This window comes from Acipenser ruthenus, chromosome 2 (assembly GCF_902713425.1).
Source record: "Acipenser ruthenus chromosome 2, fAciRut3.2 maternal haplotype, whole genome shotgun sequence".
Classification (NCBI taxonomy): Eukaryota; Metazoa; Chordata; class Actinopteri; order Acipenseriformes; family Acipenseridae; genus Acipenser; species Acipenser ruthenus.
The window spans coordinates 79,894,525-79,921,221 of NC_081190.1; the positions used below are offsets into that span (position 1 = coordinate 79,894,525).

At 36.8% G+C, this 26,697-nt stretch overlaps 1 protein-coding gene across 2 annotated transcripts in view; it reads left to right on the top strand.

Annotated features, from left to right (window-relative positions):
* Nucleotides 1-26,697, top strand: part of LOC117409378 (transmembrane protein 131-like) — a 57,786-nt gene that overhangs the window by 13,121 nt on the left and 17,968 nt on the right. The window contains exons 4-14 of one of the 2 annotated variants that reach the window (XM_034015342.3): nt 12,500-12,568; nt 15,778-15,901; nt 18,245-18,361; nt 19,493-19,597; nt 21,243-21,320; nt 23,977-24,127; nt 24,640-24,698; nt 24,877-24,982; nt 25,228-25,333; nt 26,152-26,299; nt 26,442-26,612. In XM_034015342.3, coding sequence (XP_033871233.3) covers nt 12,500-12,568; nt 15,778-15,901; nt 18,245-18,361; nt 19,493-19,597; nt 21,243-21,320; nt 23,977-24,127; nt 24,640-24,698; nt 24,877-24,982; nt 25,228-25,333; nt 26,152-26,299; nt 26,442-26,612 — 1,234 coding nt within the window. The remainder of the gene's footprint in view (nt 1-12,499; nt 12,569-15,777; nt 15,902-18,244; nt 18,362-19,492; nt 19,598-21,242; nt 21,321-23,976; nt 24,128-24,639; nt 24,699-24,876; nt 24,983-25,227; nt 25,334-26,151; nt 26,300-26,441; nt 26,613-26,697) is intronic. The other variant, XM_034015343.3, reaches the window with a different exon arrangement.

Here is a 26,697-nt window from a genome sequence, read left to right on the forward strand (position 1 = left end):
CATTGCTAATCCATTTTAGATAATTGGTTCTTTAGCAAAAAGTAATCTATTACAAGCATAAACGTGTCTACTTTTATCAGTGCTACTTGTACATTTGAACTGCTGTGTGCTGCCGGGTGTTGTGTTGCTTTTTCTTATGGTTTAACTGCCAATCTGTACTGTCTGTCTGTATTGGTAAGTATTCAAGTGTCTGTGTGTGTGTTGGTGTTTGGGGGCTGGGGTGTATAAGACATGATAGGAAACAGAAAATGCTGATTGGCTTGAGTTTAAAGTTAAAGCACAACAAATGTTTTGGAGACTGATACAAACAAATACCACATTTTATGTGTCTTTTGAACTAGTTTGTTCAAAATATATTGCCTGGCCCCACATTCATGCCCCTTTTACTCCTGAAATGATGAGAAATTATCCATTCATAAGCATATTGTTTTGAAAGCTTTTAAAATGTAGTCTACAGTAATTATACAGTCAGAAAATATATAGCTCTGCTATATAGAGTATTGCTGTATTGTTTGTTGATTGAGCATAAGTAGGCTCTACATACAGTAACCTAAATGCTGACATGTTGTACTGTAGCCCATGCTGTGTATTCCAGTGTTTTGGTATTTATTTCTTATAAAGAGAGTTTAATTGAATACATATAATAGAATGTTTAAACAAACCGTCAAACTTACACCCGTTTAACTTGCTCCTTGTACACCAGGGTCGAATTATAGCCTGTAGCCTTGTCAGGGCTCAGTATTCTTATCTGCTCATGATGCTGTACTCAACCAGCTGGTACTAGACTACTAAGTGATAGTCTTGTCCCCATGGCAACCAGATACTGACTTACACACACACAGATAGCTGTTCAGTTTTCCCCAAAATACTAATTTGAGACTTGATAGACAGCATGATATTAACCCACAACATTCAAGTCCAAAACAGTCTGTGCTAACCAGTGACCCTTTTTTTTCTTGCATTCTTATCTTCTAGGGCTTGTACATTGCTTGTGTCTTCTTGGTGTCTGTAAATGGCATTGCCAAAGATGTCTTCTCAAAATATTTGCAATATAAAGAGACATTTCAAGAAAGGTGCAGAATAATAATAATGCAGATAGTCTGGTTCCATTCTCAGAAAAAGAGACTTCATAAGGCATTTTGTGTTAAAATGTGGTATACAATTTGACCTGCTGAATCCAAAAATGCGCTATACCAAGCTCAAAGTTGTGTTCTTGACCCTCAAAATTGAGAAAAATAAAATGGCCGCCAACTATAACCTATACCTCTAACTTCTGAACTAACTGGTATAAAATGATGATCAAAGTGTCTCTTCCTACATTTTAGGCATCCACAAATCCATTAAAACTAAAATGAACATGTCTTAAAGGGGTTTCTGGGTATGGTCAAAGTTATTTTCAAAATGGCAACCATAAATATTCATGCATGATAATTTTAACACATGCACAAGTTTATGCACCACCCAAAGAATATAAAATAAAGATAAAGTATTCGTACATTTTCTGTTGCAAATTATATCAGCATAAGTGTTAATTCATACAGTTCATACAGTCTCCGACACATTTGCAAGTACCAGTACAAGATAGTCTGGATTGTCTACATTTGCACCTCAGAGAAGAGCATCTAGTGGTGCAGCCACATGTTATGAATACAGGATGCATGTACAGGTGGAAGAGATAGGAGAACTGGTGTCATCTGATCATCCCTGAGTTCCCATCCCATTGTTGTGGAAGGTTAGGTTTCAAGCAAGTGGCTTCAAACCAATTTAAGGCTTGAAAATGTGCCCTTCTGATATGGTTGTTGGGGGTAGAAGTTCAGGGTGCACTGCTTTATTGAAAAGTATAACTCTTGCTTTCTCTTGTGGCCACATTGGGAACTTTGTAAACGAGTGACTCTACATTCACCATTGTTTCCTCAGTAAGAGGTTCTTGTCCAAGGCCACAAAGCAGTTTTTGCTGGGGAAAAAAACATTGAAAACTGTTTTCTTGGTGTGGCCAGACAGGAGTGAGGTTGGATCACAACCAGTTATGGCATGGAAGCAGCAGGTTATGGCAGCTGGTTATGGCATGGAAGCAGAGTGGTCCAAGTCACATGATTTAATCACCTCCCTTACAGGAATGAACTTTGGCTTCTTATGTGTTCCTGCCTTAATCCACAAGTGTGTGCACCTCATACTTTCATAATGTGCTATGAGTAACAGCAATACATCTGTGTCACGTTCAGACACCACAGTGGTGTCAGAACTTACATTCACACAGTGAAGCACAATCCTAGTGTCTGCCTCCTCATGGAAACCTTCAAGATGTGTGGCATTAATGTTAGGGTCATTGCATGCAACACATGTTTCCTCCAGGAATCCCCCAACAACTACAATTGTCTTGCCTGAATGTGAACTGCTAACTAACTCCTCAGATAAAAATCGTGCCAGGTCAGCTTTTTTGTCCGTGTGGGATAGGAAACCATGCCAGTCCTGTGGTAACGGTAAATTTTCTGATGTTATATGTCTTCGAATAGGTGCTCCTCTCCTCCTTTTGGCCCTGGTTCCTGCTTTGATTGAATCCTGATTATACCTGTCAAAATCAACATTGGTTCGAGCATATCCTGAACCAGAATGGTAGGCCGATTGCACAAAAGCATCTGCAAAGTCACCAAATGTTTTTGCATTGCTTGGCCTTCCCAGAGCAATGACCAGTGCTTGCCCATCTATTATGAGTGTGGCATCATTGGGGATTTCAGTTGTTGCTGGACAATTGATGCCCTTGGTCAGATCATCAACAAGCAGGGATTTCTGCCCAGTGCGGAGACTTCCATTCATCTCTGCTAGTGACAGTGGGACTGGAAGAAGCTCATGCTTTAATATTTCATCTAAATCAACACTTCAGCCTGCTTCATATGCAATGACAATTCTTTGTAGGATGGCCTGTCTGCTTTTAATATTTTGCCTTTTTGATCAGATGCTTTGGGAACATCATAGACATTTGAAAAAGTGAGAGACTTGTTCTTTGGCAAGGGATCGGAGAACCTCTTTGGTGGGCTGCCATTTTCAGATAGAATAACTCTGTCCCTAACAAATTCTTCAACCTGCCTCTGGCCAGAGTCTTTTGCTTTAAGAAGCACATTTGTTATGTCCATTGTGGCTTGATCTTTTGTCGCAATGTTTTCCAGGGTCTCACCCTGCATTCTGTGTCTATCAACATGTCAAATCTCTTAAGGAGTTGAACAACTTGTTCTTCAGCTTCAGAGTCTTTGTGTCAACGGCTCATGCTTGCTTCCTTATGAATCAGGGAGTCATCTAAAGTGAGACCAAAAAGGATAATCTAAAATAGCTTGAAAAAATAAATTGGGTTAGTATTTTTATGGTGCCTAGCCTAATTGCACAGTACAAACAACAGTGTTGAGTTTTAGTTTTATACAAACAAGTGTAATATGTGTCTGACACATGCAAAAGAAAATGCATTCATTCTTTATCTTTATGTATACTTCGTGCCTGAAATGTCATAATGAAATGCCAAGATAATCAATATTTGTATGGCGGCCATTTTGAAAATAACTTTGACCATACCTAGAAACTCCTTTTAAGACATGTTCATATAGTTTTAGTTTTAATGGATTTGTGGATGCCTAAAGTGTAAGAAAAGACACTTCGATCATCATTCTATCCCAGGCAGTTCAGAAGTTTTAGAGGTATACAGTACTGTTGGTGGCCATTTTGTTTTTCCCAATTTTGAGGGTTAAGAACACAAATTTCAGCTTGGTATACAGCATTTTTGTATTCAGCAGGTCAAAATCATCAGGGCTTGAATTTCAGCACAGGATTGCGGGAATCGCGCATTTTCTAAGTTGCTCCCGCATATCTGCAACTTTCAGTGCAGGAAAATCCCTCGGAGATATTTTAAGACATGAAGCTACTGTATTTTTCACCCAATTTAGAATGCATGAAACACTACAACAACCTATAAGGAAATGGGTGTCCATGACGAACGCACTATGAGCCGCATTCTGAGTAGTTCTGGTTAAAATAAATAAATAAATAAATAAAAGTAGTGCTGGATATTTTAAGTGCCACGAGACTTTACACTTGTACGTAATTCTCGGCCTCTATCTTTATGGATTATAGAAACTCGGTACACTGCAGTAAGTAAACAGTTTTGAAAAAAAAAGACGATATTAAGACTATCTGGGTGGTGTTTTAAAAGCAGTGACTTTTGCTTTAACTCTTAAAACTCAGCCCTATTCATTTTGGAGCGCCAGCGCACCGAAGCTCTATTTATATTGTGATTTAGACAGACACCGCCTGGTTTCAATAAGCGGTAAACTTAACACGCGCTGAGACATCTTTTCCCACGTGATTCATTTCGCATGCAAAGTCATTTGCCGCTGGTTAGTGAATATAGCAGGTGTACAAAGCACGCAGTAACAGGCTTACTGTATGGTAAACTGGTTACTGCTGTTTAGTGCATGAGGCCCTTAGAGTGGTTATTAGGACATGAATGTGATGCAGCTTTCTTTCCTTTTTTGTTGCAAAGCATGAAAAAGTGTATTGTATGTATGCATGCATGTATTTTGTTTGATAGAAAAGAAGAAAGTTTACTAATATATAAAATAAAAAATGATCATAACAAACCAAATAAACAAATTTAGTTCATGAAGAACAAAATAAAATCACAATTCCAGAAAAAAAAAAAAACTACTCAGATGCACAGCTCTTCATGCCATTATTGAAAAGAATTAGGACTCTTATAAGATGGTTACAGTTGTTACTATATTTGATGGATTGCCTCTCAGTGAGAATCTGCAAAGCTGACAGAGTGCTCATTTTTACACTTCCTGTTCTACATGTGTGTTTAAATACCAGCTTCCTAACTACAGCCAAGCCACTCATCCACTCTGCTGCAATTATCAAAGTTTAGTAAGTTGGTAATTGTCACACACACCCATGTCTCCACTAAAAAAAAAAAAATCACACTTCATTGTGCATTGATTGTGATTTAACCAGGTTAGTATAAGACAGCAATGTAAAGTGTATTTATTGTTTTCTGTATAGGCTAGTTGACCTTGTGGGAAGGGTCATGTAAGCTGGTCCGATCGTTTTGTTTAGTTGTACAAGAGCTAGTGTTTGTGTGTTGTTTTTTTCCCATTCCTTTGGAGAGCTGCTCTGTCCCTGTGTGACCTTTGACGAAGCTGCTGTATCAGGCATGTGGAACGATTGTACTTGGCAGGTCTTCGTGTGAGTGACAGCGACAGAACTCTGACTTACCGTGCAGATAATTCACGGGTATGACCGTGATTACACTGGGCACTCATTTGAGAATTGGGGTCTTTGTAACCCACACTTATAGAATAAATAAACTATCTAAGTGAAACCTGTGGTATCCAGACATAGACTTTTGCATGTATGCATATGGTAAGTTGAAATATATTAGTCAATACAGCTGCAATAAGGTGTTAAAATCAAATTTCAAACAAAAAAGTTATGCACTCTCAAGGCGTTCAACTAGTTTTCATATCTGACGATCAAATTAGTAGTGGTGCAATTGGCAACCTAATTTCTTATTTGATTATCGTATAGGCATTTATCAACAATAATCGATGCATTGACATTTTGTTTTTCAAAATAAAGAACAAACCTTTTTTTTTTTTTTAACAGAAAATCCAGAAACTTAAACACTGTTCTGTGTAATAGTTAAACAAAAAGGCACAACTTACATTCAAATTTGAACACTTCTGATTATAAAAAAAGAAATACAAAGGACTTCGGTTTTTAACAACTGAAAAGAATATGCGTGTATCCGTATCAGATGTCCCTTTAACATTGTAGTAATAATAAAAAGTACTAAATTTTAACAGAAGTCATTTCTATCTGAACTATGGTTGTTCATTACTGTTAACATTTTAAGTCCAAAGCGAAGCAAAACATTTTAATTAAACTCATAAATCCTGACTAATTAACTACTGTACTAAATTCAGCTTCTTTTTATATAATATTGCCATATAATCCAAACAAAACATACTTTGAAACAAAAGAAGGTAATCGGTATATGTAATATTGGCATTCGTTTGAAATGATTACACATAACATAAAAGGTATCTGCTGTGTTCTTGTCACTTTTTAGTGCAAAGAAATATGCATAGTTACACCAGTAAAATATGCATAGTTACACCAGTGAAGCAACTCCAACTCATTTTACACAGGGTATATCTAATGCCAATGTAGAGGCCTAAAGTGCGTATCCTAGCAACTTGCTAACGTTATTTATCTTCCGTACTAGCACTAAAAGAAGCACACTCAAGGATTTAATGCAAACCGACAACAGTAGACTTAAAAATGGGTTATAATTTGATGCATCGATTCACCAATATGTAATCGAAGCTCGAGAAATTTAAGGACAGACGATGCATCCATTAGTTGTTGCTACGCTACAAATTAGGGACCAGTTTACAGACTGGGGCACACCATGCAAACTGACCAATTCCAAAACACTTCCCCATACTTTTTTTAATTGACCATGATTATATTAATGTAATGTGTAAAACTTGATAACATTATGGTTTCTTGCCAAACTTTGTTTTTCTTATTTAAACAATGTATCTCAGTTTTAGCCTTGAATTTAACCAGTGTGTTTTTTTTTGTTTTGTCGTCCCCCCCCCCCCCCCCCCCACCCCCCCAAGTAAATATATAACTTTTTTATGCTTTTATTGTAGGGGATGTTAGTTAGCAGCAGTAAAACCTTGTGACCAGGACCCTCTGTATACTGCACTAGCCATAAAGAAGTGGTTTGCCACATCTTTGGCAGGAGCAGATACCTTGACACTGACATTTATACTGAACAGGCAGTTGTATACAGGGAAAGTGATGTTTGAGTAAGAATCCAACTCAAGCAACAATAAAACCTGACTTCAGCTTCCTGTTTCTCACTTTTTATTATTATTATTTTTGTTTTATTTTTTTACAGGAAGTGCATGACTAGAATGTAGAGAAATTAAGCAGCAGGATGGATGAATTGTATTAAATATGTTCTGTATATTACATTTATTTGAAGAGAAAATTGGCCACAAATCTTTTTTTTTATTGTTATTTGCAGTCACTTTGAGTCAAAGTTACTGTACAAGCTTGTGCAATAATGAACCTTCTAAACACTGGTATCTAATGAGATCAGTATGCTTTTGACACTTAAGCTAGAGTAATGTGTGTCAGTATTTATATCATTAAAATGACCCCACTTTCTCTGCAAGATTAATTTCCAAGGTCTTGTAAACCCTTCAGAATATTAGAAACTACGAGAGAACTTCTGCAGTTTGTGGAATGGATTCACCTGTAAGGCAACTGTATGAAACCTGCTGTTTTTCAAGTACCATTGTAGACCTCAGCAGTAAATGCATCTTTGGAAGAGTCAGCAAAATAAAGTAGCCTTGAGGCTCTAGGTATGCTAACGTGTTTCAGCAGGAAAAAGTGGAACACATCCACCAAGACCTTTATTGTTTTTGCTAGGGTAAAATAAATAAATAAATCCACTCCAATTATTATGAACAAATTTGCTTGTTTGAACATTAATTGCCAACTTCTGGTTTATAAACCATATATTTTAACACTTTAGAGTAGATGATTACAGTGCCATTTTAAAAAGCGTTTTGACAACTCAAATACACATCACCGTTTACCTCACTGGTTGTGAAAGTGGCTCCCTTTTTAATATCCTGTTCTTTTAATTGATAACAACTGTCTGGTTAGATTTTGTCTGACAAGTAGTTGTCGTATAAAACTAACAGAACTGTTTCATGGGAGGGGGTTCCATTTAGGAATGTTGGGAGGTGAAGGTTAAAAAACCTTTGAGAACTGGCATATACGGTAACAAAACTCATGCATAATCCAGAGGCCTGTCAAGTTTAAAATGCACTCAGTATCTGCCAATCACAATGGCTCAGTGGGATATGCCACAGTGTTTTGGTTTGAGTTATTGCAGACCCCAGCTGGGTGAGTTTCTGAATCAGGATAATTTCCTGATCCTCTGTAATGGTGAAGACAGTCGTTTGAAAGCCTGGACAACACAATGACAGGCAGTGGCTAGCTTTCAAATGCCACAGTTCTCATTACACCAGACAGGAAAAAACTTCCCTTCATTATCAGTTATTAATTGAATTTCAGCAAACAGAAACTGTCAAATATCTGCATTGTAACCTACTCTAACACATAGAGGGGTCAGCTTAGTTGGTATTTATATCCTCCATTTCTATTTGTAAAAAATATGTAAAACGTCAGGGAGTCAAATTTTATGCTGTTAATTTGATCCTCCACTGTTTAGATCACTAGGATGGACTAATTAATCCGTCATTAATCCTTCAAATTAATTCAGTTGTATAGTAATGTACAGTACACAACTGGATAAAAGTGAGGCTTTTTTTAATTTGTTTTTATTTAGAGCTCATTTTTGGGTGTCTGTTTGACTGAATTAATAAACTGCTGAATTTTGTAAAGCTAGTTCCTTTTATTTTGGATAGACAGGTTTTAAAATATAATCTCGACCCTCTGTGATAATATTCACACTTGGTGCTCAAACATACGCTGAAGAGGCAAGGGCTAAAAATATATTTCCACATGTGGTGTACTGTAGTTCAGAACGTGATTTCATACAGTTATTTAATACCCGGTAAAAAAAAAAAAAAAAAGTTTCCATTTACTCTATCGGAAACTCTGCATGTAAACTAATTCCTTTCTGAATGAAATCCTGTCAGTAGTGCTGCAGCAGCCACTGAATTACCTTATATGAAATACAGGCAATTGAAAGTGATCTGCTTTAAAGGTGATTACTGGTACTGTGCTAGGATTGTGCCACCATGTCTAGTTGAACAAGCATTTCACATAAATTAACAGGCACACAGTATTGATGGTGCTTTGTCTGGTTACAGTATCTGTCGGGGAGAGTCCTGCATCAGGTCGGGTACCTGCAGGGCACGCGGGTGAACCGCAAAAGCAGATTGGGTTTGGGTCGGAATGTGAACTTTTTTTCAGTTTGCGGTTCGGGTGCTGGTCAAAAAAAAAAAAAAAAATTCGGGTCTGAATTTGAATCACCTAAAACGTTTTCTGTCCTTTCACCGTACTGGTCTGTAACCCTTTCACAAATAACGTATTAGAAGGTAAATGTACCGGTATTTCCTGCACTAAAGCAAGAGGCGATTAGGGAGGAGTCAGCTGACTAAGCATTGTTGTTCTCTCTCTTGTTTCAGACGTAGCAAGATCTTTTTATTACGTCTGCGAGGTCAAACAAAAGATAGCGCAGGGTTTATATCATATAGTGGATAATAGAATAGTGTGAGAGGTCAATCACAAGTGTGGAATTATTTTGGAATCATAGCGAATGAAAATAATGAACATGACTGGATTCGTTGCTTGTAAAACCTGTCAATATGTTTTTGTGAACGACAGCCACAAAACTCTCTGCAAAAGCACAGGTGTAGCTCCCTTTCAACTGGTGGCATGAAAGAAAGAATGGTAGAGATCTGTGTGTGAATGGGAGAGAGTCAGTCAGCACAGGCAGTAGGTAAAGGACAAACACTTGCAGGTTTGGGTCGGGTTGCAGGTCTTATTAAAGCGGGTTGGGACGCGAGTAAGAAGATGGTGTTGCGGGTTCGGGTTGGTTCCTGTAGTAGCGGGTCCGGGTTGGAAGTGTGTCGTAAAAATCGGACCTGTGCAGGACTCCACTGTCAGGTCCAGGAATCCCCAAACTTTGTGTGTGGTTTACTGCTGAGTATAGTACCTCTCTGGCTGAACACCATTTTAAATCAAATTGAAGATTAAATTACAGACTATCTCAAACTGTATATCTGGTGTGAAGTCTTGCCAGGCTGTATTACTGTAGGTCACAGCAGAGAATGAACCACCAATACAGTATTCACTAAAGTCTAGTAGTTTAAAAAACAAATATTAGACAAAAGATTATAATAGAAAAACAAATGCAGGTAGAATATACTGTATTGTATGGTATAAAAACTGACTGTACTATATTGATCATATAAGTTGCAGTTTTATCATGTTTTTTTCACTTGACATGAAAAACAGAACTATTCCCACTGTGTATTGCATAGAATGATTTGAATAAGCAGAAGCCATCTATTTCTGAACTGAATGTGCATGGTTTTTAGAATAGAAGCAGCATCAGAATACTGAAATATGCAAAGCCGAGCTGTGGTTCTGATAACACTATGTAGTCATAACGCTGTGGCTGTGATACTGTACACTCCTGTTTACCTGTTAAATCCACCCTCACTAGAAGGTATTTTAAGGGTTTAAATGAGCAGCTACAGCAATTTTAGCAAAAGAGCTGCTTCCAACCTTTCCTGTACACAGCGTTGCATTCTTCAGAGGACAGTAATGCAGTCATTTTACACAAATAAAGTTCAGTGAGAGAAGGCAGGAAATAACGAGTTGAACTGTTAGCACAGGAAACTTTTTTTTTTTTTTAATTTAAACATTTTGCTGTTCAGCCCTTCTCAAACGCACATGTATTTTGAGGTTCTGCATAGAGAATTGCCAGCAATTTTATGGTTTACACAGTTTTTATTTCTTTCAGCAGATCACAATATATATATATATATATATATATTTATTTATTTATTTATTTTTTTTTTTTTAATTTAATATGTATGTGTTTGTTTGCTTTATCAGAAAGATCCTGCCCTAGTGCTTGAGCTGTTTTTAAATAATCATTCACTGATGATTTGCACAGCAATGTTCACGGTCTTCCTCCTGAACTGAATGCATCTTGTATAATGCTGCTATAGCTGAAATGGAAACTAGAATAGTAGTCACGACTCACTACCCCCCCCCCCACACACTTTAAGAGCTGCAAAGGCGTTGAAATCATGAAGCTTATTGTAATACCCATGCAAGCTCATGCTGAGCATGCACAACAGGCATCACTCTCAAAGATGCTCTTCACTGTCAAAACAGGGCAGCCCATTAAAAGCCAAAATGAGGGCAGGTGGGGGGATGGCAGCAGCTGCAAGATGTTATTGGAAGACACACAGACACGAGCGCACGCACGCACACACACCCACCCACCCACGCACTCACACACACACACACACACACACACACACTCACACAAACGTGCCATTACACTTAGACCAGAGGCGCTAACACTGACTGAGTATTTTTCTTTCTATGTAAAAGTAGACTCTTTTTTTTTTATATAATGGATGTTTTTTTTTGTTTTTTTTAAAGCCTATTGCTTTATATGTTTATGGATCAAGTTTAACATTCTTCTCATTATTTTACAAATGTTTTTCTCTTAGGTTTTTTTTCTCTTTTTTTATGGGCTTGCTTTAAGACTTTCTCTTGTATTTCTTCCTGTTTCAAACCATATTTTACTTCAGGCACAGTATAGATTTCAAGACTGCCATGGGGGTGGGGGGGGGGCACATATTGCAGAGTGCCTTTATTATGCAGTGCATATATGCAATCAAAAATACACTTTGGTAAACAAATATTCACATTTTATGTGCCTGCTGTTTTGTGGTGCTTTTCTTAAACTGTACCCTCTGTTAACCACAGTATGACTACATTTGTGTACTAGTCTACTTCGTAAGCTAGAGTTTTTTTATAAGTTTTTTTTACTTGATGTTTTTAATACTTCTGTTGTGAATTTTGCCATTTCTCTCAATTTTTTATTTGCATCTTTGTATATACATTAATCCTAAGTACTGTACAGTATCTTTTAAGGTTATAGTACTATGCTATTTATGGACTAAAATTAGGGTTACATAAGAGATGTAGTAGTCTAATTTTCATTGCAAAACAACCACTAGTAGCTTACTCACACCCCATGTTTGTTGCATCATAATTGCATCATAAGATGGTGTTTCTATATAGCCAACATGTACAATGATTTTGAGAAGCCTTTCTAAATAGTTTGGATTATTTTGATTCCCAAAAGATCAAATGCATTTCAAATAATGTACCTGAAATACAAACATGATTGGTAGCTTAGAGAAAAATGATTGCTGATGACTGTGAAAGAGTTAGTGTTTAGAGTTAGCTGGATGACCAGCACCCTCAGTGAGAGCAAGGCTGTCCAGTGTGATATTGGGATAGCATATGATTGGTCTAACATTGAACTAAATAACCTCTGCAGACCACCCCACTCTATATTGAGGTGTAACTTTTTAGTTGTGCAACAAGGTTATCCACAAATATCCGGCTCTTATTACGAACCTTCGTATATAACGGAACATTTACATTATACTGTATACTCATATCATGTGAAAAGGAAAAGGAAATGTATTGAAATGTTTGTCTTTTCAAATCTTCAGTAGTTAAAGTTGCACTACCTTTTTTTTTTTTTTGAGCTTGATAAGTCCAGTACGTGCTTTTGCACTTTTCAATCCCCCCTTTTTTTAAATAATTAATTTCTGATCAAACAAAGCAGGATTGTTTTTAACAAGGTGTTAATTTGTGCAAACTTATAAATGGTTCTAACAATACATTACTTATTTTTGTTCCCCAGCTCATCATTTACTGTGCCAAGTGGGAGAGCGTTGTACTTCCAGCCTTCAGTGCTAGACTTTGGAACACAGTAAGTTTTGTCTACATGACAATTATAACAATACCACCAGTGACTTGGGACCCTGCTCACAATCAAAGATGATGCAACCAAATTCACACATCCTTCCTGTGCTGTAAATTGTTTTCTGTTGAGTTACTTAAATAACCAAATAACAAGTTTGGGGATTTTCAGATTCAGGTGATTCTATAACATATATCATTATTATCATTATTATTATTATTATTATTTATTTATTTATTTATTTATTTATTTATTTATAAATTTAGTCGTTGCCAATTATTTTTATTATTTTCTTCCAATTTGGAATCGCCAATTATTTTATTATGCTCAGCTCACCGCTACCACCCCTGTGCTGACTCAGGAGGGCGAAGACGAACACACGCTGTCCTCCGAAGCGTGTGCCGTCAGCCGACCGCTTTTTTTTCACACTGGACTCGCCATGCAGCCACCCAAGAGCTACAGCGTCTGAGGACAACGCAGCTCTCGGGCAACTTGCAGGCAAGCCCGCAGGCGCCCGGCCAGACCACAGGGGTCGCTAGTGCGTGGTGAGCTGAGGACCCCATGTCCGACCTAACCCTCCCTCCCCCGGGCGATGCTCGGCCAATTGAGCGCCGCTCCCTGGGAGCTCCTGTCCTCGGTCGGCAAAGGAATAGCCTGGACTCGAACTCGCGACGTCCAGACTATAGGGTGCATCCGGCACTCTACGCAAGTGCTTTTACTGGATGCGCCACTCGGGAGCCCCATATTATTTTGACCTCTGGTAAAACTTGCTCATACAAATAGAACCTGGTTCTACTAATGCGTTATTTTATAGGTATCTTAAAGCTACCACCTACTGTAATATATCATTGAGATAAAATAAACATATTTAAAAAACCTTATCTGATTGACAGGGACAGTAATTACTAGCACACAAATCTGTCCCACTGCCCTATTGTTTTTAACATCTGTTCATATCAATGGTACAGATCTTTTTCACATTTCCACTTGTTTACAAATAATTTGATCTGATGTGACATACCTCTTAATTATGCTACCAGGTATGCTTTGTTTTTGTTCACAAAAGCTAGCCTTTCTAGTTTAAAAGCCTGTGTATTTACAGCATTGATCGTGTAAATATGTGTGTATTCAGAACTCAAAATGCTAATGAGATCCTTTAATTCTCCGAGATGTCTGTATTAATATAGTTGCTTCTTAAAAGTAATGTTTTGTTGGCCAACATACAGTGTACACTTTGTTGTACCACTAACATGCTTATTAGGTAATAACAAAGTGCGAAACATTTGTTTTAAGACTATTCTGCTTTTACAGTCAGAATCTGTGTAATATCATTTACACTCCCTTCACTTTAAAAACATGTCCATGCACCTTCAGTTACAGACCTAATGGTAAAACTCAGTGTAAATAATCTGCACGCGCTACTGTGCTGAGTAATCTCAAGGACTAGTAGCATCTCAGAGTGAAGAGGCAGGTTGTCCAAATATAGAAGTGTGTTTTTTTTCATAGTCATTTGCGTATAACTCACTAAAGAGGTTGAGCGCTTCACTCTCTCGGGCTCTGTGAGGTTTAGAAAAAGGTTTCCACACGTGAACCAATTTCATAAGCATGCTTTGTGGTTATAAAAACCAGAAAACCAGACCAAACATGTTGTATACCAACTGCTGCAATTATGTTTTCATGTTCTGGTAATACCTTTCCAAAAATGTAAATTTATTTATTTTAGTTGTATTCCTGAAATGTTCTATTGATTGATTAATGATCCGATCTACACGATCGATTTAATCACACCTGCTTGCTAGTGATATGGAATTGTATGGAAAAACAATTACAAGTAATACAAAGTGTTAATATAATGCTGTTTACTGCAAATGTTTCATAATGTCAGCTAATGTTTAATATACATATATGTACTTGCATGTAATTGTAAGTTAGCCAAAGTGAGCAATTTAAAATATCAACTTAGTTTTTAATTGCTGTTTGCAGTGTTTTATGATGACTCACACCCAAGGATGGGTTATAAAGCGTATAGTGCTTTTAAAAGCAAGAAAAGGGGAAGATGTATGTCTGATTGTTTGGAATGTATTTGTTTATTTGAATCACTCATTTGCATGTTTAATGAATGATTCACTGCGTTTTAATAATCATAATCATCATAATAATAATAACAGTAATAATAATCATACTAATACATTTCACACAATGCAGAGGAACAGAACTGTGTCAGTTAACAGCAACAACAATGGTATCAAGCATTACAGTACCAGAAGAGATACATCTACAGTATGGGGGTGGGGGGACTTTTCCATCATAAGCTACTATTGGTGTTTATGCTTAGTGTTTTATTTATAATGCTTACTTTCTTTTCCTGCAAAAGTGAGGTGCTACTAAAGCGAAGGACCTATATTAAAGTATGAAGGACAGGGTTATCTGGTTTTTAAAGTCTGTCCTTCAGTTTAAGCAGCACACCAAAATGGTACATTTTCAACTACTTCTGAAAGCGAGGTGGTTTAAAAATGACCACACGACAGGCAGCTGAATTGAAGTATTATGAAACTGTAGATGATATATGAAGTATCCCTTTAATGCCAACAAAATGACCAGTTCCCTGCAGTGTTTCTTCCCAAGATACAACTGCTGAACAAGCTCTTGTTTCTTTCTGCCATCAAAGGTTAATTTATTCCACATCAAAGGTCCACCCATCCTAGGAGGAGACCATACCTGGTAGAGGAAACTTTAAACTGACTAGGACCATGTGGTAACACAGTTACAACTGACAACCCAGAGCTTGAACTATGCTCAATCTGCAGCATATCTAAACAATTATGCAGATTCTTTATTATTCTGAACCTAGATATGCCAGTGTTCACAAAGCAGAGTTAGTAAAAATATAAGATTAGGAAATATCACGAGTGGGTGGCCTGTGATACTTGAAACAGATTTTGCATTTGAGCATAGTGTATGCCATTTAGACATAAGATGGTACTGAGCATTTCACATTTTTTGTAAGGCGACAAATAAAGAATATAGCGTTTAAACGTGTTTGAGCCAATTAACTATGTTTTAAATCTGGTATAGTATAAAGATAACATTGGAATATATTTGCAAGCATATTACTGCTTTTATAATCCTCAAATCCTGTTGTGCATGTGAAATTGTTAACAGTGTTACGTGTGTCAAACTCCTTTTGGTTTTTTTTTTTTTTTTTTTTCCTTATGTAGGCTTGTGGGGCTGCCAAGGGCGGAAACAGTATATGTGCACAACCCTAGCCAGGAGCTACCAGTGACACTGATATCAATGTTTACATCTAGCAGACATTTTCACATGCCTTCATTCCAGAGAAGGGTGAGTATATTCTCTCTTTTACACAAGCGTCTGTAAAGTCCTTCACACCAAGAATACGCATGGAAAAGGGACAGGAGGGTGCAAGTTAAAAATAAAGCAAGGTTTTATTTTGATCTAACTTCTATATAGTTTTGATTTAATGTTCAGTATTTAGAATACGATTGCATTCCAGAGGTTGAAGTGTATACATTTAATATACTAATGTGTTACACCCACTCCAGAAGTGTAGTAAACGTAATAAAGAAAATGTATTGATTTTATATATTTATGTAGATTTTATCTTGATGAATTATATGCCTCAAGTTAACCTTGATTGTCGTCAATTCAAAGCAGCATTCATATGACTTTAAGTTTAAACAACAGTACTTTCAGTGGTTTTCCAGATGGAAATAGATATATAGATAATATATTTTCCAGAGATAAATTCCAGATTATGTATCGCTCCAAAATGAAAGCAGCCCAACTTTTAAAATAGGCATATAGGAACTGGGAGATTTACATTTTTTTATTTATTTTTTTACCATAATAAGTTTAATGTGTAATAAATAATATTGCATCAAGGAATAGCAATGTTTATATACTTGAATGTCAGTGGACGTTGCGAAACAGAATAGCCACACGTACTGTTTATGCTATAAACAGGTTTCTGTAAGTTACAGAAAACCACATGAAAGCAAGTAATGCTGATAGTCATGTACAGTGCTCCACATAAGGTTTTGGGTCTGGGAATAACTTACCTTCTAATTAACACTAAGAGTAAAATGTATTTTCAGGGGGTAAAATTCAGCATTACCTTGAAGTCATGAGTAATCTCAATAAATAATATACAATCTTTAATGGTAATGGGGTAGGCATTCAAAAAGAGCCTTCCATTTTAACTGCAATGTTACTTTGAACTACTCTACAACCACATGTGTGTTCTACAAGGTTCGAAGTATCACACTGACTCTGCAAATTAATTACATTATATTTTAACATGAAATTCTTAAACTCAGTGAACATGTTAAAACTTCAATGTAAAGCCATAGAGATAAGTAAAATAAGGAAGTGCATTAATATGTTATAGAACAGTTTGTTTAATATTTTTTATCGGTTGCCTCTGACGATGGTTCCAGTTGGAGTTGTAGCTGGACTGGGGTGTTTGCGCTTCAACCTGTGTAGCTTCGAATTGTTCTTCTTACTGCGATTGGCTGCAAAGACAGGGCTAGCCATTGGATAATGTTTGGGTTGTTTTTTTCTTGTGTACAGTTTCCTAGTAAAGGAAGACACTGTATTCTGGGAGATGTGGTTGTTAGTGGATGTTTTAGGAGAGACGGGATAGGAAGCAGTCAAGCTGTGTAGCAAAATTGCTATGCATATTTTTACAAATTCAATTTAAATTCGGTGCATATTTCTGGACCGCTGGTCATGTATATTTTATTCAAGCTGGGTTTTAACCTGTGAATACAAGACAGCACAACTTTTGTGCTGCCTGTATTTCTGAGGCATGCCAAGTGTGCAGTAAGAGCAGATGTAACATCAGGCTTTGAAGTACTTCAGCACAGTTTTTTGTCTTTTTTGACCAGATGCAAAAACAACTTATTCCTCTGTTAGGCTGAAACTACTGATGGGGAATCAAAAATACATACATACATACATACATACATACATACATACATACATACATACATACATACATACATACATGCATGCATACACACATACATACATATATACACACATACAGAAGTTTTGCATCACCTGGAATTTTAGACTGAGTGTTGCACCATACATTACGATTTTGAGTGTTTTTTATTTAATTATTTTTTTATTCTTACTTTTTCAACATTCTTTCATCTCTCTAATATACATTCATTAAGAAAAAGAAACATCAGTAAATTAAGTCTTCCGAGGAGATCCTGTGTGTTTTGTCAAATCATCTAGTGTTGCGTTATGGATGTTAAACAAAAGCATACTGCATTCAGCTGTGTATTGACAGTGATTTAAAAAGAAGCTTGAGCGTACTTCCTCTTGCCCCGTAATTATAGTGTGGTTGTTGGGAACCAGACAATGATGTCTGGTACAAATGAGAATCTTGTTGAAGCTTTGCAATTCTTTAACATAATGCATTCTGTAAAATAAATCTCCATGTTAAATGGTTTAAAAATCACAAGTGGTTTTATATTTAATCAGAATCAATGTTATACATAGTTTAGTTCACATAGTTTGTCCCTGTTTCTGACTGTTTGAACCTTTTTATTTATTTTTTCCAAAATGCCACTTGCTTACTCTTATGAACATATTATTTTGTTGTATGATTTATTTTCCAAATGTTAGTTGTTGGTTTCTGCTTACCTATTTCAGGTGATCAGACCCAGAGGAAAAACCTCATTTAGGGTCATCTTCCTGCCAACAGAAGAAGGAAATGTAGAAAATTCATTATTTATAAATACGTCCTCTCATGGTGTTCTGTCATATCAGGTCAGTAACACTGCTCATCCTGTATAGAGCTTAGATAGACTTGGATAGAAATAAATTCAATGTGTGACTACTATGAAGAAGCATCTGCAACATGCAAAAAAAAACAAAAAAAAAAACTTCTAAGCTTCCTTTGCCATTATTTCATCCTGATTCCTATACCAGGATATTCAAAGTAGGCTTTCTGCCTCATTCATAGTGCAAGGTTGGATTATATCCAATATACTTTATCAAACAATGCTTTTAAAAGTTAGAGAAAGCTGTTTTATAAATCAAGGGCTCCGTTCATTCTACTGAGAACACCAGTTGAAGCCCTTTATGTCGTGTGGAATTCCAAATGTCATGCCAGTGGGAGTGAAGTGTATAACTGTGTATCATTCCTTTTGTTGACTTTGTTGATTAAGTTTAAGTAATTCAAGGGAGGCAAATTATGTTGCCTGTTTATACAAAGTGTGAACACTAAATCTCCCAATAGGTTCTGGTGTTTGTACTGAAAAGGCTCTGCTTCATAAATGGCAATGTTATCACATTATTTAGACAGCATAGATCAGAAGATAGCACTAGTCAAACAAAACCATTATATATTACCTGTGACGTCGGCAGGTGGTGTTCTTAATCTCTTCACGTTAAATCACCTTTTTCAGATTCTACTCTCTGGTGTGTACCTCTGCATCATTAATTGTTTTTCTTTCTCATATAATATGTGCTGATGAATTTACAACCACTGGATCTGTAGTTAGTAAAACCAGGAATAATGTGATTATTGGGGCCACTTTGTGACAAAGTGGTGTCCATGTTACACCCGAAATCCCACTTATAAGGATTTTCAGATGTACATAACCTGGAACCCACACTGTAACAAATCAGTCTAAATAATTATAGAACCTTTTGTGCTCCAAAGATATGAAACCGAGCAGTGTCAGTGTTTCGTGAAAAAATCCCATTTGAGTATTTTAATGATTTAAATGAGCAGTTTTTACATCTGCTACCATTAAGATAAATTCAATAGACACAATTGTATTGTTGTATGATTCAGGACAAACGTAGTAGTAGTAATATTTATAATAAAAGTAATACTTTGTGTTTTTTTTTTTTTTTTTTTTTTTTTTTTTTTTAATTATTATTTTTTTATAGATATTTGGAGTTGGGGTATCCAGTGGTGCCTCGAATCTGGTTCAGAAAAAGCCCAGTGTGTTAATTTTCCCACATATACAAAGTATACAGTTAACACAAACTCAGGTAAGTTATTAAAGTACACTTTTTAACATTTGTTTAAGGTTTCAGGCTTCCTAAGTGTTCCTAGAAATGTTGGCTATCTGATAGCCTGTGACAGCTGACAACTGCACTCAGCAAGTGCTGATGTTGGTCTACCTGCAGGAACTTCTGTGGGAATTGTGTTTTTGGAAGTTTGCCCAATTGCATCTAGATATCTGTGTAGGAAGTCAGTGGCTGTTGGATACATAGCAGAAAACTGCAGTTACAACCAATCCTGTGTCCGATCCTGCCAAAAGGTCTATCTACTACCATGCACTGTGTTTCCGATAAACTACATTTATGTGATTGCTTCAAACCCGTTGCATAGGAAATTAGTGTTTCTTTTTTGATAAGCTGGCATGGATAGATCTTTTTATTTTTTGTATGAACATTGCATACATTTATAAACCCTTACCACATGGAAGGATATTCAATTGTAATGCATGTGAGAAGATTGACACAGATTGAAGATTGACTTTGTAACCACGTGTTTTGGTTTAGAGTAACACAGACAAGTAAATTAATAAATACAAATCTGCATTCTAATTTGGGATACTCTGAAACCAGGGTTCCCAAACCTGCCTAGGACCTCCCGTTCCCATTTGGTCATTCATTTCGAATGGTTATCAGCCAATTGTGGCTGCAGTTTTAAGTTTTCTTACAGTTTTCACAACAAAATCGGAAGAATGGAGCAAAACGTATTACGAGTCTCAAGGGGAGTGGCTCTTTAGTTGTTTTTTTTTTTTTTTTGTATTTAGTAATTTAACATTACGCTACCCTGAAAGGGTACGCTGATACCCAGCTATCTTTCATGTCAGATACCTGGCTCAGGATTTTCTGTATGTGCCTGCTGTACCTGTAGTTCTAATTGTGAGGAGACTACAACTCCCTTTCACAAACTTAAATTTGTACTTGTAGCATAGGAAGCACTTAATTCATGGGTGCAAGTCACGGTGATTTTACTTTTTCGTGATACTGATGGCTCTGATTTCGTATTTATAGGTGTGGAAGTGGGTGTATGTCTTTGACACTTGTTTTTTCATTTGTATTTTCATGCAAAGCACAATGTTATTGTGATGAAATTGCTCATTGTGATTTGCATCTGCTGCTTCCCTGTGACACCCCAAATTATAGGACGCATATAGAACATAAAAAAATAAGTCTAGTTAATTGGTTACGTTTTTGGGCGCCATTTCACACTGACTGTCTGACTGTGCTGACACAATAATAGGTTTTGACAGGATAGCTGCTTAAGTGCACTCATTCAGGAATGCACAAATGCTCAAGTGCATTGTGACTTTCCCAGTTGACCGTTTTCATTTCCACACCCTGTCTGTAGTCCGTGACGAAGGTACTTTTGTGTTGAAATGATTGGTGATATGTTTTTATGACTTAAAGATGTACATTTTTGGAGCATAATTGAGAGTGCGGGTCTCTCTTTTATAGTCCATTGCTAACATATTTTAAGGAACAAACCCATAACTTACCTGCCTATGTTGTGTTGTCTGATTTCTTCTCCATTAGCAGGGTACTAATATACTCTGGGCGAGAATTCCAGTATCCCAGTAGTACTTTGGAATATCCTCATGTGATTGAGCTGCAACTAATTCACAATTTATTGTGTGTACAGGAAGATGCATCCGATACCCGTATTGTGGTACTACAACTCGAATGCAGTTTATTGAATAAAAGCAACAAATATTCTCAGGTAAGAGACTTCACACAGAATGAATCTGATCTGCTAGTGCCTGTGGTATATTCTAAATGTTACAGAAAATGTGACAAAAACTGTTCTTATTTGTGTTACAGGGTAAAATAAATAATACATTGTAGGGAAATTTAAAAAATTCAGAATCTGCTCCTTTTTTTATTTGCCAATTTTTCAAAAACAAACATATAACCAAGATTTGAAAAGGGTGGAGAGCGGGGGGGTTGTTTAACAAGAAGTGAAGAATTTTGGTATTCTGAATTTTAGATTTTCCCTATCCAGATTTTTTTCAAACACAGTAGTCTGCACATATGGGAATGCCTCCTAAGAGAACACTTCGCCTAAGGGAACACCCTTGTGGCGAAACAGATTTTTCCCATTGTAAATGCTCCAGTTGAAGGAACAGGAACTTTGCTTAAAAGAACACGAGTTGCAAGTTGCTTCACCATTCTGTTAAATAATGTGCATGCCTTGTATATTGCTGCTGTATTTTGTAACATGTGTAGGGGTGCTGTGTTCATTTAGTTTGACAGTTAGTTTATTAACGTTAAGTTAACCATAAGTAACCCCCATTATTTTTGTGTCTGATAAACCGAAACACAGCCTCATTTCATAGTACAGAGCGATTTAAGCTTTTTGACTCTGTTTTGTTTGTTTTATTAACGTTAGTTTGTCTGTTAATTTTATTAATTATAGTTTATTAACATACACTTGCCTGTTGCTTTTACTTATTCATTTAATTTCATATGTTGACGCACATGCGTCATGACAAGTAATACATATGTATTTATTGATTCATATTGTGTTTGGTGGCTAACTCCGTCTTAGAGAACACTTTGGCTATAAGAACACTTTGCTTTCTTCCTGAGGGGCGTTCTCTTAGCCGGAGACTTCAGTAGTGATTTTCACATTTTTCCTTAGAAGGAAAGTCTAAATACTGTCTCATCATCATAAACAATCAGAAGATATGTGACAAAAGCAAGTTGGTGAAACAAAAGTTATTATTGGTTGTAGAAGTCACAGAAAATCAAGGCCTCGCTGTTGCACTTCAGTAATGACTTAATGTTAATGCCAAAACTTTTCAACATTTTTACATTTTGCACGTGCGTGCGTGCGTGCGTGCGTGCGTGCGTGCGTGCGTGCGTGCGTGCGTGCGTGCGTGCGTGCGTGCGTGCGTGCGTGCGTGCGTGCGTGCGTGCGTGCGTGCGTGCGTGCGTGCGTGCGTGCGTGTGTGGGGGGGGGTGGGGGTGGTGGTGGTGGTGGTGGTGCAGTGGTTAAAGAAAAGAGCTTATAACCAGGAGGTCCCCGGTTCAAATCCCACCTCAGCCACTGACTCATTGTGTGACCCTGAGCAAGTCATTTAACCTCCTTGTGCTCCGTTTTTCGGGTGAGACGTTGTAAGTGACTCTGCAGCTGATTCATAGTTCACACACCCTAGTCTCTGCGAGTCGCCTTGGATAAAGGCGTCTGCTAAATAAACTAATAATAATGGATCGTTATTGCTGTGTTACCTGTTTGACAATGTTTGACAGTGTGGCCAGTAATCCTTACACTATCAGTGCACTAGAGCGGCCATTTTGAAAAGACCTTTTGAAACAGGAATTCAAGTTTTAAGTGTAAAAAGTTGTAGGCATTAACCATGAAAAGAATATCAAATTAGTCACGGAACCGCATTATGTAGCAAAGCACTCAAACTGAAGGACTTGTGAATGGGTTCATTGGATAGAAAGAGGGTTACTTTTATCTACTGTCAAAGTGAGTTCCAGTATCACAGAAGTGCATCTAGTCTGCTGTAACACCTGCGTGCTGCTAAACATGCTTTCACTTTCAAAATACACTTTTGAGTAATTCTTCTGTGACAGACAACAGCAATACAACAACAACAAATGAAACCTGTCAGTTCCGACAGAGTACTCTGAGATATTCAGGATCGCTGCAAACCCATGAGTCAAGTTCAGTACGATACCATAACCAGTGCTATTGCAAAGTGGATTGCTACTAACTGCAGACCCAATAACATTGTAGCTTTTATTTTATTTCAATAACCACATTTTATTTTTAAACAATATTATTTACAATTCTGGAGGTTCAATAAAGTTGGGTCAAACAATTTAACAACCAATGCTGGATTGTAAATTAAATATAAAACTATAAAGAGGGACCAACAAATAGGATCCAGAATCCAGAAATAGGAAAACAGTGTTTTTATGCTGGGTTGTTTTTGGATGATGATGATGATGATGATAATAATAATAATAATAATAGCATCAGTAATAAAATAAACGTAAATTAGATGGATGCAGTAATTGTATCAATTAAATATGTGATTTAAAACCAAGATGAACTGAGATTAACATTTTTGTAATTGCCAGATTAATAGCGATTCATTTTTTTTTTTAATTCGCTTGACAGCCCTAATATGAACATACGATTAACAATGCCTATCTCCTCCATGTATCGAGAGTTTTTGGTCTTGGAAGTCTTATGACCAGATCGGTAAATGACAAAATCAAGCCATGAAAAAGGCACTGCATATACACTCTCTGTCAATTGTAGTAACGTTTCGGCAGGACATTACTGTATAGTGAAGTAGGCTTTAACCCCTGGCCTTTTCTTTTTTTTTCTCATGACTGGAATGTTTCCTGTTGTTTCCCAGGGGTTCTCCTTTGTAAGGGACAAAAAACCTGTAGTACAAATCAGTCTGTCTGAAAAAAGAGAAAAACATGAAGAGTTTGAGAAGCTGAAGCAGTATATACTAGAACATATTTCTGTGCTGCTTGTAATACCAACAGGTGAGAATGGATTGTGTAAGTATACTAGATTATTATGTAGTTTCTACGACTTATTTTAGTAGAATTTTAATCTAACCTTCTGAAACGCACTAAATATTCATGTGACATTTTTCATTTTTAACATTAATGTTACACATGGGATCAGCAATGTTATATTGCTGTGAAGGGTAATATCTGTATTTATATTTATTTATTTTATTTATTAATTAACAAGCTTTCCTAAAGCTTTGTTAGCTGTTTTCAAACAGGAAATCATTAGTGTTAGATTTCCTGTATTGTAATTCTCTACAGAAGCACAATCTGAAATTATGTCCTGAAGTGTAAGTTTAAAGAGAGAATTGAGTGCCCTCTAGTGGAAAATCACAGTATTTTCAAATTTAATAGAAGAATATATATAGAAGATACATGAAGAGCATTTTAAAATTCTGTCTGTTTAGCCAAACAAGTTGAAGCCTGCCAATGTAAAAGTTTTTAAATAGTTTAAAGGAAATTGGCAATGTTTTAAATGTTGCTGTTTCTTTTTTCAGGGGAGCCAAAGATCAATATTTATATTTTGAATTCAGGAGCCAAACATTTGTATGTAAAGGTAAGAAATCAGTTCTTCTTTTGTATTGAATGTCTGCGCTAAGTTGTAGTTTTTTATTTTTGTCGTTGTGCATGCAGTTCTTTTTTAGATTAAAAAAAGAACTAGCACTTAGCATGCATCGATTCTTTTCATGTTAACATTTGTAATGATGGTCTTTACTTGATTGTTTTTGTTCTAGGAAATACAAATTGTTTCAAAGACTGAAAGCACTGTAGAATTTGAGCCTCTGCCATTGAGTGCTTCTGCAGCAAATTTCACACATGTTGCCTCAGTAGTATGTAAAGGTATGTATATTGTCTGAGTGGCGTCCACTAATTAAAGAAAGTTGTTTATTCTGTTTTTAATTGGTTCTGTTTCATTTGACAATGCTGATGACATATGATGACAGGCCAAAGGTTCTGTCTATGCCGTATGCCCCCCTCAGCAGATTTGTATTTGTAAGTGGATTGATAATTATACCACCACCACCCAGACTTACCAGTGCACTATTGGAATGGTTTAAAAAATGTTTACCTGTCTGGTCTTTCAGCTAACTCACGTGATAATAAGAACAAGTGCTTGAGTCAAATCAGTATGCAGGTACTCAAAGGCAGCTACACACTGAAAACATACCCAGCGTTCCTCATCACAGATGGGTAAGTAAACATGTACAGATACATGTAAATTGGTAACTATGAAATCTATCCCTGCCTTTCACTCCCATCGGGATTGCAAATTCACAGCACAGCCGGCCGCTGAATGTGATTCCATTTTCAGACTCTGCACACAAGCAGCGCATAAACTGACTTCAATTCCACAGCTTTGAGTAGAAAACATATTGGGTGTACTTAGAGACAACTGTATCCCTTGCAAGCATACAAACCTGGACATGGTGCACCCTTCATTTATTGTTTAAATATGTTTGTAGCATAAGAACTGTTGCTGTACCTCTGAATCATTATCAAGTTCAGTGCCTCTAGTGCCTTACAGTTTGCAGCAGGTGTTAATAGCAATCTAATATGGTTTAAAGCAGTGTGAACGTTTCAACAAAAGCTAATATGATGACTCGGGTATTACGAAGCTTTTTTAACAACACGGCATAGCTATGCGGTGACAGAAGAGACACATTAAGCTCTGAACACGTAGCTTGGACTGTGATGGTAATCTGTGTCAGCCGGCTCTAAAATTAGATAAATGTTATCACACGAAAGACAGTGACAAAGATTCTGCTCTTCTCAATCTGTGCCAGTGGGGAAAATGATGATTAGGCTGTGGGAGGATGTGGGTGGTTTTACAGTTTCGTAACTATGTTTCTGTATTTCTCATATACTGTTCAAGTTCTCATCTTTTCATGTATATGTTACTCTTGTACTTGCTGTGCTGCCCCTTTCCTTGCCCTGAACCATCATCAGCGTATACAGGTACATAATATGGAAAAGCATACAATATTGTTTTTTTTTTTTTTTTTTTGTAGTTCTGGCTATGAACCTCCAACTTTATTTCACATGAAGCAGAAACAGAATGGAAGAGAATTGTTGGACATTTGGATGACAAATGGCTTTGATTTTAGCTTCACCGTAAATGATGTCATCAGACCCCATGAAGTCGAAGGCTTATTCAAGGTAAAGTTATGTTCAAGGTTCTAATTATTATTTTTTTTTTTAATTGTCAGTGTTTTTAACACAAATTGGAGTAATATCATTCCTCCTACTGAGGAATTCACACTAATATACTTATGTATCGTATTTCCTTCCTTCTGTTTAGATTCTGAACTTCAGTGGTCCAGTGACTCTGCCTCCGGGTTGTTGGAAGGTGTTCTCTTTGCAGTTCACAGCCAGGGATGCTCCAGTGAATGTGATGACCAGTCTGGTCCTGGTCACTAGTGCTGGGTTCTCTTTGGAGATGCCACTGCAGATTAGTTCCACCATGTCGGAGGTACTTTTACTGTCCATAGCTTTATCATAATAAAAGTAATACATATTTTCCTATATTTGTTAAATTGGCGGCACATCTAAATGCT